Genomic DNA, 15,000 nt, shown 5'->3' with positions numbered 1-15,000 from the left:
GAATGATCCAGTTCTGAGCAGTTTGAACACAGAAACAATACCTGAAGCACATGTGGATCATAAGGTACCTTAAATCTTACTTGTTGTAAATATATATATATATATTGTTTACCTGTAATTATCTTTTCCTGCAGAATGACTGAGGACGTTACAACGACATGCCACTAGATGGCGGTATTCTTTTAGAAACATCTCTAAAGGAGACCAAACCGCCAGAATTCCACAACACAAGAACATGACTTTTAATAACTCCAGTGACTTCACTGCATCCATCTCTTATTTATTTAGTAAAAAAGAAAAGAAAAAAAAGAGCTCGCTTTTTATTGGTACATTAAATGTTTATGGAACACTAACCTTCATCTAACCTTCATGTAACGTTTCATTTAAATGTTATCTAATGTTTATTTAGCACTGGATCAGGTTTGTCTGATGCTCATCGACTGCAACTTTACCTTGTTTGGACTTTATATGTGTAAAGAGTGTAGAGCTGAATGTTCTGTACAAGTTGTGTGTTAGATGACAGGGCAGGGTGTTGGCAGGGTGACAGGGTGGTGTTTGTGTGTGTGTGTGTGTGTGTGCGTGTATGTGTGTGTGTGTGTGTGTGTGTGTGTGTGTTTGTGTGTGTGTGTTTGTGTGTGTGTGTGTGTGTGTGATTGTGTGTGTGTTTGTGTGTGTGTGTGTGTGTGTGTGATTGTGTGTGTTTGTGTGATTGTGTTTGTGTGTGTGTGTGTGTGTTTGTGTGTGTGTGTGTGTGTGTGTGTGGTGTGTGGTGTGTTTGTGTGTGTGCGTGTAGTGTGGCGTGTGTGTGTGTGTGTGTTTGATGTGTGTGGTTTGTGTGTGTTGTGTGTGTGATTGTGTGTGTGTTTGTGGATTGTGTTTGCTGTCGGTGTGTGTGTGTGTGGGTTTGTGTGTGTGTGTGTGTGTGTGTGTGTGTGCGTTGTATGTGGTGTGTGATTGTGTGTGGTTGTGTGTGTGTGATTGTGGTGTGTGTTGTGTGTGTGATTGGTGGGTGGTGAGTGTTGGGTGTGTGATTGTGTGTGTGTGTGTGCGAGTGTATGTGTGTGTGTGTGTGTGTGTGTGATTGTGTGTGTGTGTGTGTGTGTGTGTGTGATTGTGTGTGTGTTTGTGTGTGTGTGTGTGTGTGTGTGTGTGTGTGTGTGTGTGTGTGTGTGTGTGTGTGTGTGAATGTAAAAGTAAAAGCTCCTAAACCATCGGAACAAATAATAATAATCACAAAAGGTTTTTTTTTTTTTACAACAAACAAACTGAGCCCTGAGACTGTAGATAAGCATAAGAGCAGATTAGTGTGTTTATTAATGTTTATAACCTTGTGTTGTCTCTCACTGAGCCTCACAAATCAAAGCCTTTTTTGGAGTTTAAACTTCTCTAAGTGGAAAATCATCAATATTATGTGTGGATACCAAGGCAGCGTAACAACAGAAAAATGTCCTACACACACACACACACACACACACACACACACACACACACACACACACACACACACACACACACACACACACACATTGTGTTTATAGTAAAATTAGACTACTGTGTGTGTGTTTCTGTGATGTGGTGTGATGTAGATGAATCACATTTCCACCGACTGTCAATATTTTGCGTAACTATAGAAACAGAGTCGGGGAACTCCTTCTGGATCTGAGTCAGGAGGGTTTCCTCGCCACAGAACTTTTCTTCACATGGATTTTTACATCATTTTCATAATCCTCTGTTTCTTTACAAACGTGTGATATAGATTAAAGCAAACAGAACATAATAACAAAACATGCACACACACACACACACACACACACACACACACACACACACACACACACACACACACACACACACACATTTACATGTACAGCATGTGACAGACCCCTTATCCAGAGCGACGTACATAAGAGCTTAAATCTCTAACACTGAACACATTAATGCTGCTCACTGGGTTACAGACTTAAGATACCACGAGTTTAAAACATTTATTCAAAGTTACAATGAAAAAGTGTCAAAAAAAAATTTTGTTTAGTTTTTTAAATGCCAAAGATAAGGAAAGAAGTGCTAGTTGAAGTGTTTCCTGAATAAGTAGGTCTTCAACCACCGCTTGATAATAGCCAGTGACTCAGCTGTCCGGACCTCTAGGGGAAGTTCAGCTGCATTTTGGATCATTTACAGAGGACAGATTGTGTCCATATGTCGACCTGCCAGCAGTGTGTTACAGTAACCCTGTGTAGTGATGACAAGAGACTGAACAAGTACCTCAGCAGTCTGTGTGGGGAAAATGGCCGAATCCTTCTGATGTTGTAGAGAAGAAACCGACATGAGCGAGTCACATTAGGGACATGAGAGGAAAAGGACAGATGATTGTCCATGGTTACCCCAAGGGTGTGAGCTGTGGGTGAAGGGGGGAGCACATCGTTGTGCAACACACACACACACACACACACACACACACACACACACACACACACACACAGTGTCTCAGCAACAAAAACAACGCTGCTGGCATTCCTGTGGTCTGCGGGACTGGTGTGTGTGTGTGTGTGTGTGTATGTGTGTGTGTGTGTGTGTGTGTGTGTGTGTGCGAGGTGGGGAGATAATAAATAGCTCTTGAAGTCATCACGCAGAATAGAATTTATTCTGGTGCCAACATGCTTTTTGCTCCAAAGTTAAAAGCATGTTTGACTCCTTGCCAGAAAAAACTAGACTCCTCTCACACACACACACACACACACACACACACACACACACACACACACACACACATAAGCACACATACGCACACATACGCACACACGCACACACGCACACACACACACACACACACACACACACACACACACACACACACACACACGCACACATACGCACACACGCACACACACACACACACACACACACACACACACACACACACACACACACACACACACACACACACACACACACACACACACACACACACACACACACACACACACACACACTCACCAGTCCCGCAGACCACAGGAATGCCAGCAGCGTAAGAGCAGAAGATTTGTGTAATTAACACATTAGTGTGTTTATTAATGTTTATAACCTTGTGTTGTCTCTCACTGAGCCTCACAAATCAAAGCCTTTTTTGGAGTTTAAACTTCTCTAAGTGGAAAATCATCAATATTATGTGTGGATACCAAGGCAGCGTAACAACAGAAAAATGTCCTACACACACACACACACACACACACACACACACACACACACACACACACACACACACACACACACACACTTCATGTGGACTTATTACACACACAAACACACTCATAATAATAATAATAATAATAATAATAATAATAATAATAATAATAATAATAATAATAACAATAATAATAACAATAATAATAATAATAATAAAAATATTATTATTATTATTATTATTATTATTATTATTATTGTTATTATTATTATTATTAGTGTGTTTTACAATGTACAGTATTTCAAGACAGATGAAATATAACGTAACATACATATACATATTCGTCGGACATTTGCCCAGGACGAAGGATCACATGCAGCTGCATGAGATGATAACAGAAGAAAGGACTATACACAAAAACATACAGTACAGGACAGGACATAGTACGACTCCTAATACATATGCATTTACTGATAGTGAAGGTTGAAAAGGGGGGTCTTAAGCCTGGATTTAAATTCAGACAAAGTGGTGATGTTTCCAAGTGCAATGGGTACGGAGGTCCATAGTGTTGGAGCAATGACAGGAAAGGATCTGCCCCCCCCGTAGAGGATAAACGGTATCTAGGAATACAAAGAAGTTCAGAATTTGAAGACCGGGTGATCGTGAAGGTACACAGGATGAGAGAAGATCGGAAAGATTGGGGAGGGGGGGGGGCCCTTATTTAGTATTTAGTGCCTTATAAGTGAGCAGTATGATTTTATATTTTATGCGAGATGAGACTGGCAGCCAGTGAAGATCATATAATATAGGGGTGATGTGGGCAGATTTTTTATTGGAGGTTAACGTTCTGGCAGCCGAGTTTTGTATGTACTGTAAAGGTGAGATTGAGTGAGCTGATGGACCAGAGAAGTGTGTCTGAAACAAACAGTTCTCAGTTCAGTGTACTGATGATTCGCTGTATCGGTTCAGTGTACTGATGATTCGCTGTATCGGTTCAGTGTACTGATGATTCGCTGTATCGGTTCAGTGTACTGGTGATTCGCTGTATCGGTTCAGTGTACTGATGATTCGCTGTATCGGTTCAGTGTACTGATGATTCGCTGTATCGGTTCAGTGTACTGATGATTCGCTGTATCGGTTCAGTGTACTGATGATTCGCTGTATCGGTTCAGTGTACTGATGATTCGCTGTATCGGTTCAGTGTACTGATGATTCGCTGTATCGGTTCAGTGTACTGATGATTCGCTGTATCGGTTCAGTGTACTGATGATTCGCTGTATCGGTTCAGTGTACTGATGATTCGCTGTATCGGTTCAGTGTACTGATGATTCGCTGTATCGGTTCAGTGTAGTGATGATTCGCTGTATCGGTTCAGTAATTCACACATACGCAGTATCAACAGCTCGAACTCACAGTTCTCTCAGCACAACATGTCAGTTCAGTGTACAGGAGTTACATATAACTCCGGGATATTAGTTTATTTAGAGTCGGACCGACTGTCAGACATGACTGAAAGTGTGTAACTTTAGTAACTTGTGGATCAGCGCTGACTCAAGACACGAACTGTTTAGAACGAATCAGTCCGATTTTGTGAACAGGTTCATCCAGTTCACTAAAAAGAACTGGTTCAAAAGAACGATTCGATCACAAACTGGCCATCACTAAAAGTAATATTTAGGGTTGGGAACCGAGAACCGGTTCTTATTCATGAAGAACCGGTTCTGTTTTTTTTAACAGGAACCGGAACCGCGTAGAATTTTTAAGTTTCGGTTCCGAACCAGGTTCCGATGTGATGAGGCCAAAGCGCTGTGAGCGGTCACTTTAAATAGTCATGTCTTACCTCATGAATATTAATTGTTTACACTGTTTACAGTCATGCAACAGAATTAATGCAGTTTACTGCAGAGATCAGTCACTCGTGCTGTTGTGCTGAGGTTCGCTTTGTGTTAAACAGGTCTCAATAAAGTCTAAAGTGTGGATTCATTTCCAAAGATACAACTATGAAGTAAATCTCGGTAACTGTTTGGTTCAGCACCTCGGTAACCTCGGTAACTGCACCTCGGTAACTGTTTGGTTCAGCACCTCGGTAACCTCGGTAACTGCACGTCTGTAACTGTTTGGTTCAGCACCTCGGTAACCTCGGTAACTGTTTGGTTCAGCTCAGCCACCAAATTCGACCTCAGAAGACTACAGAGGACTACAGTAGTCCGGACTGCTGAGCGAATCATTGGCACAACTCTCCCCACTCTTCAAGACCTGTACTCCTCCAGAGTGTGCAAAAGAGCAAAGAAAATCACTCTGGACCCCTCACATCCAACACACACACTCACCCTGGACCCCTCACATCCAACACACACACTCACCCTGGACCCCTCACATCCAACACACACACTCACCCTGGACCCCTCACATCCAACACACACACTCACCCTGGACCCCTCACATCCAGCACACACACTCACCCTGGACCCCTCACATCCAACACACACACTCACTCTGGACCCCTCACATCCAGCACACACACTCACTCTGGACCCCTCACATCCAGCACACACACTCACTCTGGACCCCTCACATACAGCACACACACTCACTCTGGACCCCTCACATCCAGCACACTCACTCTGGACCCCTCACATCCAGCACACACACTCACTCAGGACCCCTCACATCCAGCACACTCACTCTGGACCCCTCACATCCAGCCCACACACTCACTCAGGACCCCTCACATCCAGCACACTCACTCTGGACCCCTCACATCCAGCACACACACTCACTCTGGACCCCTCACATCCAGCACACACACTCACTCTGGACCCCTCACATCCAGCACACACACTCACTCTGGACCCCTCACATCCAGCACACACACTCACTCTGGACCCCTCACATCCAGCACACACACTCACTCTGGACCCCTCACATCCAGCACACACACTCACTCTGGACCCCTCACATCCAGCACACACACTCACTCTGGACCCCTCACATCCAGCACACACACTCACTCAGGACCCCTCACATCCAGCACACACACTCACTCTGGACCCCTCACATCCAGCACACACACTCACTCTGGACCCCTCACATCCAGCACACTCACTCAGGACCCCTCACATCCAGCACACACACTCACTCTGGACCCCTCACATCCAGCACACTCACTCTGGACCCCTCACATCCAGCACACTCACTCTGGACCCCTCACATCCAGCACACACACTCACTCAGGACCCCTCACATTCAGCACACTCCCTCTTTGTACTGTTGCCCATCTGCTCGACACTACAGAGCCCTGAGCACCAGAAAGACCAGACATAGGAACAGTTTCCTCCCTCAAGCAATCCACCTGATGAACACTTAACACCATGGAACACACAACACATAATATCTGCACTATGTATACCTCAATTTGCACATTACATACTTGCACTCTGTACATACACACATACATATTGTCTTAATGTTTATGTTTACTTTAACTGCACATTTCACACCTGTAAAAGTGTACATACAATTTCGTCTATACTACAGATGTCATTCTGTTACACTGTGATTATGTCACTAAAACTAATTCCTCGCATGTGAAAACATGCCTGACAATAAAGCTGATTCTGATCCTGATCCTGATTCTGATCCTGATTCTGATTCTCCGATCTGAGATGGTTTTCTCCACAGCTGGACATACAATAAGCCAGGAAAGGTCTCGTCTTCTCCCAGAGAAAGCAGACGTTCATTTTTCTTCAGAAAATTGCTAACTGTTTTGCTAAGTTGTAATTCTGGACGTTAAATTTGATGTTGCATTTAGGCTGTCCTTAAAAATAACCTTATTTTGATGCTTGTCCAGAACTTCGTGCCAAGTTAAAGCGTGTCGTAAACATCTGTTTTAATGACTTTTTTAGATGTATTATGGGGCCTGAACCTGTTAATATTATTTTATTGCTTTTGTATTAGTTATATGAAGAGTAAAAAAAAAAGGTTGGTCTTAATGTAAATTTACAACCGGCAAGTCGGTCGGACTTAAAGCAAAAAAAAATAATAAGGCAGTTTTTCCTCCCCTCTGCTGCCTGAGTCACCTTAGACTTGCTCACTGGGGATAAATACATCTACATACAGTACACACACACACACACACACACACACACACATATATATATATATATATATATATATATATATATATATATATATATATATATATATATGTGTGTGTGTGTGTGTGTATATATACGTATATACACACATACATACATACATATATAAACACACACATACACACATACACACATACACACATACATATATAAACACACACATACACACATACACACATACATACATACATATATACACACATACACACATACATATATATATGTCTGTCTGTGTTTTCCTTTATTTCTGTCTGCTGCCTTGCCCTGTTAATTGTTTGCTCCGCCCACTTCTTGGTTACCATGGACACTAATTGTACTCAATCTTTCCCCCAGGTGTGTTGCCTTTGTCTCTGATTGTCTCTGCTTTGTGATTGGTTCTTGTTCACTATATCTACTGTGTTTGTTCACTTCCCTGGTGTTAGTCGTTGTCGGTGTAGTATGTTGTCTAGTTATGTCTCTGTTCCTGTTCCGCCTGCCTATTTTTGTTTATTTCTTGTTTTGATTTATTTGGATCCTCGCATTTGTCTCACCATGTCTCATCATGACACATACATACACACATACATACATACATACACACATACATACATACACACATACATACACACATACATACACACATACATACATACACACATACATACACACATACACGCATACACACATACATACATACATACACACATACATACATACATACATACTGTGAATAAATTCTCTATATTTCTCCTTATGTTTACCTTCTGCTCTATATTTATGTTCTGTAAAGCTGCTTTGAGACAAAGTCTATTGTAAAACGCGCTATACAATTAAACTTGTATTGAATTGAACTGAATTAATAATAATTTGAGTCGGTCCTAGATTGACAGTCGGTCGGGTTACGGCAAACATTTTTAAGGATGGCCTTATTTAAATTTAAATTGATATGAATTGAAATGCTCTGTTTAAAATATTTAAAGAGTGATTAATAAACACAAATGGAATTGTTTAAGTATTGTGCGTTATTGTTCACATTTCTTTAATTATGGAATCGGAATCAGAGCCAGGAATCGTAAGGCAGAACTGGAACCGGAACTTTTCTTTTGATACCAACCCTAGTAATATTAATGCATTTATTTAAACTTTATGTTTACAGTATTCCAGATTACTTGCAAACAAAGTCACTTACACATCGTTTGTTGCACTTTTATTACATTCACCGTATTTTTACATATAATAATAAATATTAATATAATTAGACTGTTTTAATTACAGATAACGAGGGTAATAAATATTTTATTAAACTGATGTATTTAGTAAATATGCATAATTAAATATTTATAATTAAATATTCATGATTAAATGTTAATAATCTAGAGAAAATAGCTTCTTTGTTGCCTGGCTGAGTTTCTTTCCTCCTTCAGCTGTAGGTGTTTAGGAGAACACCTCCATCATCCACTCCATCATCAGGTTCACAACGATCATCATCTTCTGACCAATCAGAATCCAGAGCCTGAAACTCCAATCCTAATCCACCTCTTCTTCCTGCATGTCCTTTTTCTCACTTCCCTTCTCACCTACATTACCAAACCTAAAGCTAACAGTGCTAAGGTGTAGACCGTGGAGTATGACAGCATCAGTCACTGATCCTGCTGGTTAGAGCGAGAAACCTGCACCGATAATCAGAATCAGATTGATGAATAATTTGGTTATAATTCTATTATAAACTCTCATTACACTGTTTACATTGTGATAACCCTGTCTACTGATGTCTCCGGATGCTGTTGGTGTGTGTGTATAGAATGATGTTGATGATGATGATGATGATGATGATAATAACCCTGTCTCCTGGTGTCTCCGGATGCTGTCGGTGGTCACGCGTCCTTGCAGCCGGTGTCCAAGGGGAACGTGTTGACCCACTCCTGTGTGCGTGCGAGGCACTGCGGCCAGTCGTAGAGCGGGCGATAATCAAAGTGGCGCAGCGCCTTGTCTGAGCTCACGGTGAAGGAGGTGCAGGCGATGGCTACCGTGTAGCGGTTCAGCATGGGTGTGAAGTTGCAGATGGGCTTCAGCAACCAGTGCAGCAGCTCGTTGAAGCAGGCCAACATCCAGAGTGCCCAGAGAGGGACGCGCAGAGAACGGAAGTTAAACACAGACAGGAACTGCATGTTGAAATCCTCGTAACTCTTGTAGGGAGAATCATCATAGCAGAAGTACACTTCACCTCCGAGTCGCTCGGGACGCTCACGTAAAGCCCGCGCTGCTAACACGTGCATCCAGGCCACGTTTCCTGTCAAACAAAAGCATAAAAACATCAAACATCAGAAGCAGAAAGCTGCAGATAATAATGTATTAATACTGAAGGACTCTGATCCAACCTGCACAAACAGACGAGGGAAATAGTTGGGTAAGAATATAAATATTCATTAAATATAAAATGTCTTAAATAAATATTCCTGATCTGTACATCTTCTGGCTCTCAACGAAGGCGGTCGCATTTTCTCTCCCTCTCCCTCCCCTTACTTTCCCTGCTTTGTTCCTCTTGTCTCGTCTGTCTTCTACTCTGAGACTCTCTCCACACTGCTCTCCAAACTAAAAGCCTGATTATGGAGTTGATAAACTGGTCTCTCAACGCAATCGACACCATCTTCTCAACGAGAATCTTGGGTTCGGGAGAACCTGACTGCCCTTGGGTTAGAGTCAGAACGTTCGCAGCCGGCGGGTCCTGTGTTTGGCGTCACTTTCCGTGGAGGACGTTGAAGATTCGGAACCATGATAACAAGAGTTATCATGATTGGATTAGCCATTACCCTGGTTTATCGAGGAAATCAGGAAACGGTAACAGCTGTCCAAAACCTCCCATGGCTGCCCATCATGACTGATGCAGTGGGCAGAGCGGTCAGCACTGAGGCTGGGACTATTAACCGCAATATGGAGATCATCATGGAGAAGCTCACTGCTTTGGAGAACATCACAGAGAAGCTCACTGCTCTGGAGAACATCACAGAGAAGCTCACTGCTCTGGAGAACATCACAGAGAAGCTCACTGCTCTGGAGAACATCACAGAGAAGCTCACTGCTCTGGAGAACATCTCGGAGAAGCTCACTGCTTTGGAGAACATCACAGAGAAGCTCACTGCTTTGGAGAACATCACGGAGAAGCTCACTGCTCTGGAGAACATCACAGAGAAGCTCACTGCTTTGGAGAACATCACGGAGAAGCTCACTGCTCTGGAGAACATCACGGAGAAGCTCACTGCTTTGGAAAGGAAAATGGATCGATTTGGAGAGCAGAACGCACTAAGAGAGTAGTCGTGTAAATTGGAATGCGTCCACTTGCCCCAAGACCAAACAATCCCAATCTTATCTGCTTTCTCCTCTCCTGAACCAGCACTGGTCTCAGCCAAGGCCGCTGCTGGAACAACAACCCCCCTGGAAGAACACTGCAGCGAGACCCTCTTGCTTCCCTTCCCCCATTTCCACAGACACCTGCTGATTGTTGACTCAGTCTGGGACCTGATCAAGGCTGTCTCCATGGCAACTTGCTGTGAATCGCTATGAATCGCAGTGACTCTCCAGGCCTACACACTTATACACACACACACACACACACACACACACACACACACACACACACACACACACACACACACACACACATATATAAAGATATGCACTCAACCCCCCACCCCCCATCCCACGCCTTTGCCGCTTTGTACCGCCAGACTGACGAGCGGGTCTGTGACCAGCGCCGAAGATAAAGCCTGCAGGACCCGATGGCTGCTTGCCTGTGCTGGATTACCCCCACCCCCACCCCCCCACTCCCCTCCCCTGTTGCAAGTCGTGTGTTTATGGCGTACTGTTTATGTGCTTATGTTGCTGAGGTGTTTTTTCTGTACCCACACTGTACTCACCACAGGACCATAATATGGGGGTTGTTTTTTTTCTCCTCCCTTCCCTCATGTCATGCTGTATTTCTTTTTAATCCCCTGTCTTCCTGCCCACCCCCCACCCCCCGTCATATTGTATGTATTGTATGTACGGACAGATTGATGGCTAATGGTACCTGTGACCAGAGACAATAAAGGCTACTACTACTATTACTACATGTTCACACACACACTGTACTCATGTACACACTCTGTACTCATGTACACACTCTGTACTCATGTACACACACTGTACTCATGTACACACACACTGTACTCATGTACACACACTCTGTACTCATGTACACACACTGTACTCATGTACACACACACACCGTACTCATGTACACACACTCTGTACTCATGTACACACTCTGTACTCATGTACACACACTCTGTACTCATGTACACACACTGTACTCATGTACACACACTGTACTCATGTACACACACACTGTACTCATGTACACACACACTGTACTCATGTACACACACTGTACTCATGTACACACACACTGTACTCATGTACACACACTGTACTCATGTACACACACACTGTACTCATGTACACACTCTGTACTCATGTACACACACTGTACTCATGTACACACTCTGTACTCATGTACACACTCTGTACTCATGTACACACACTCTGTACTCATGTACACACACACTGTACTCATGTACACACACACACTGTACTCATGTACACACACACTGTACTCATGTACACACACTCTGTACTCATGTACACACACACTGTACTCATGTACACACACACACACTGTACTCATGTACACACTCTGTACTCATGTACACACACACTGTACTCATGTACACACACACTGTACTCATGTACACACTCTGTACTCATGTACACACTCTGTACTCATGTACACACACACTGTACTCATGTACACACACACACTGTACTCATGTACACACACACTGTACTCATGTACAGACTGTACTCATGTACACACACACTGTACTCATGTACACACACACTGTACTCATGTACACACACACTGTACTCATGTACAGACTGTACTCATGTACACACTCTGTACTCATGTACACACACACCGTACTCATGTACAGACTGTACTCATGTACACACACACTGTACTCATGTACACACACACTGTACTCATGTACAGACTGTACTCATGTACACACAACACACTCTGTACTCATGTACACACACACCGTACTCATGTACAGACTGTACTCATGTACACACACACTGTACTCATGTACACACTCTGTACTCATGTACACACACACTGTACTCATGTACACACACACTGTACTCATGTACACACACTCTGTACTCATGTACACCCACACTGTACTCATGCACAGACTGTACTCATGTACACACACACTGTACTCATGTACACACACACTGTACTCATGTACACACACACTGTACTCATGTACAGACTGTACTCATGTACACACTCTGTACTCATGTACACACACACTGTACTCATGTACACACACACTGTACTCATGTACACACACTCTGTACTCATGTACACCCACACTGTACTCATGTACAGACTGTACTCATGTACACACACACTGTACTCATGTACACACACACTGTACTCATGTACACACACACACTGTACTCATGTACAGACTGTACTCATGTACACACTCTGTACTCATGTACACACTCTGTACTCATGTACACACACACTGTACTCATGTACACACACTGTACTCATGTACACACTCTGTACTCATGTACACACTCTGTACTCATGTACACACACACTGTACTCATGTACACACACTCTAAACACACTCATGTACACACACACCGTACTCATGTACACACACACTCTGTACTCATGTACACACACACTGTACTCATGTACACACACTCTAAACACACTCATGTACACACACCTAAAAGCCAGACACATGTTATTTCAGTTTGGCTGTAAACATTTTGGCTGTCTCAAACACACACACACACACACGCTTTTTCCCCACATATATTTAGTTCAACATGTTCTAACACCTCCAATTAGAGAAGTTCCACCATGACTAAAAATAGGTCATGTGTAAAAGGTGTCATGGAGAGAAACCCTGAGGTGTGAGTTTGAGGAGCATCGAGTGAAGACTGATGTGTTATAAAGTCAGAGTGGAGGTGTGTCGAGGCTCAGAGTTAAGCTTCATGTTTCTGTTTCCTCAGTTTTGTCCTCTGAGTCACTGCCTAATGAGCTACAATCACAGTATAATAAAAACAAGCTGTGAGGAGTCAACACAGTGCTCCACACTGCTGAAGCTAAACACTGCTGAAGCTCCACACTGCTGAAGCTAAACACTGCTGAAGCTAAACACTGCTGAAGCTCCACACTGCTGAAGCTCAACACTGCTGAAGCTCCACACTGCTGAAGCTAAACACTGCTGAAGCTCCACACTGCTGAAGCTAAACACTGCTGAAGCTCCACACTGCTGAAGCTCCACACTGCTGAAGCTCCACACTGCTGAAGCTCCACACTGCTGAAGCTAAACACTGCTGAAGCTCCACACTGCTGAAGCTCCACACTGCTGAAGCTAAACACTGCTGAAGCTAAACACTGCTGAAGCTCCACACTGCTGAAGCTAAACACTGCTGAAGCTCCACACTGCTGAAGCTCCACACTGCTGAAGCTCCACACTGCTGAAGCTCCACACTGCTGAAGCTAAACACTGCTGAAGCTCCACACTGCTGAAGCTCCACACTGCTGAAGCTAAACACTGCTGAAGCTCCACACTGCTGAAGCTCCACACTGCTGAAGCTCCACACTGCTGAAGCTCCACACTGCTGAAGCTAAACACTGCTGAAGCTCCACACTGCTCAAGCTCCACACTGCTGAAGCTAAACACTGCTGAAGCTCAACACTTCTGAAGCTCAACACTGAAGCTCCACACTGAAGCTCCACACTGCTGAAGCTCAACACTGAAGCTCCACACTGAAGCTCCACACTGAAGCTCCACACTGAAGCTCCACCACTCAGACAAATAATAACATTTAAATAACTGTGGGCTGTGAGTCGCTGTCAGGACTCTGAACTGTCAGGACTTTTGGCCATGTGCTTCTGTTTATGTCCCGTGTCACGTGTCTGCCCCGCCTTTGTTTACTCCTCCCCGTCTCTGCACACCTATTCCCAATGTGTTCATTGTTATGTCTATTTAACCATGCCGTGTTGCTGATGGCAGCGCGGGATCATCATCGTTAGTGTCCCCTCGTCCTTTGTCCTGTTCAGTTTTCGTCTTTGTTCCTGTTTTATGTATTTATTATTTATTAAACCTATTTATTTATAACTATCCTGCGTATGGGTCTGTCTCCTCCTCCCGGTTGTGACAGAATGATTCCGGCCAAACTCGGACTCAGCAGGATAACTTCCAGCCTGGACCGGCTTATTAGGAGCACATTTTTTCCCTCTTCCTGGACAGTTCCTCCAGTCCTCCCTGTCTTCCTGGACTTTTTCCTTTTTTCGGTGACATCGCTCCTCATTTTATTCAGTGAGGGACGGCGCTCCACTTCCGGTTCCCCGCGGAGGACGTCGCCTCACTTCTGTTCCGCGGAGGATGTCACCATCCCGGTTTTGCCCCCTTCCTTTTTTTTTTCTTCATTGCCCCGCACCTGTTCCGGTGGGGGACATCGCTCCATTTCTGGTTCCCTGAGGAGGACGTTGCCTCACTTCATCCATGGGGTGTGTTGCAGGCCCGTGGTGAGGATTTTTCCCACCCT

General features: G+C 43.8%; 1 protein-coding gene across 1 annotated transcript in view; it reads right to left on the bottom strand.

Annotated features, from left to right (window-relative positions):
• Window positions 1–8,509: 8,509 nt before the first annotated feature.
• Window positions 8,510–15,000, bottom strand: part of hsd3b7 (hydroxy-delta-5-steroid dehydrogenase, 3 beta- and steroid delta-isomerase) — a gene marked incomplete in the record, with an annotated part of 27,865 nt that continues 21,374 nt past the window's right edge. Inside the window, 1 exon segment of the mRNA XM_047800779.1 lies at window positions 8,510–9,607. Coding sequence (XP_047656735.1) covers window positions 9,192–9,607 — 416 coding nt within the window.

Source organism: Tachysurus fulvidraco, chromosome 15 (genome assembly GCF_022655615.1).
Source record: "Tachysurus fulvidraco isolate hzauxx_2018 chromosome 15, HZAU_PFXX_2.0, whole genome shotgun sequence".
NCBI classification, from domain to species: domain Eukaryota; kingdom Metazoa; phylum Chordata; class Actinopteri; order Siluriformes; family Bagridae; genus Tachysurus; species Tachysurus fulvidraco.
The sequence above is the reverse complement of the archived record's forward strand: the minus strand, read 5'-3'. Positions and strand labels throughout refer to the sequence as shown.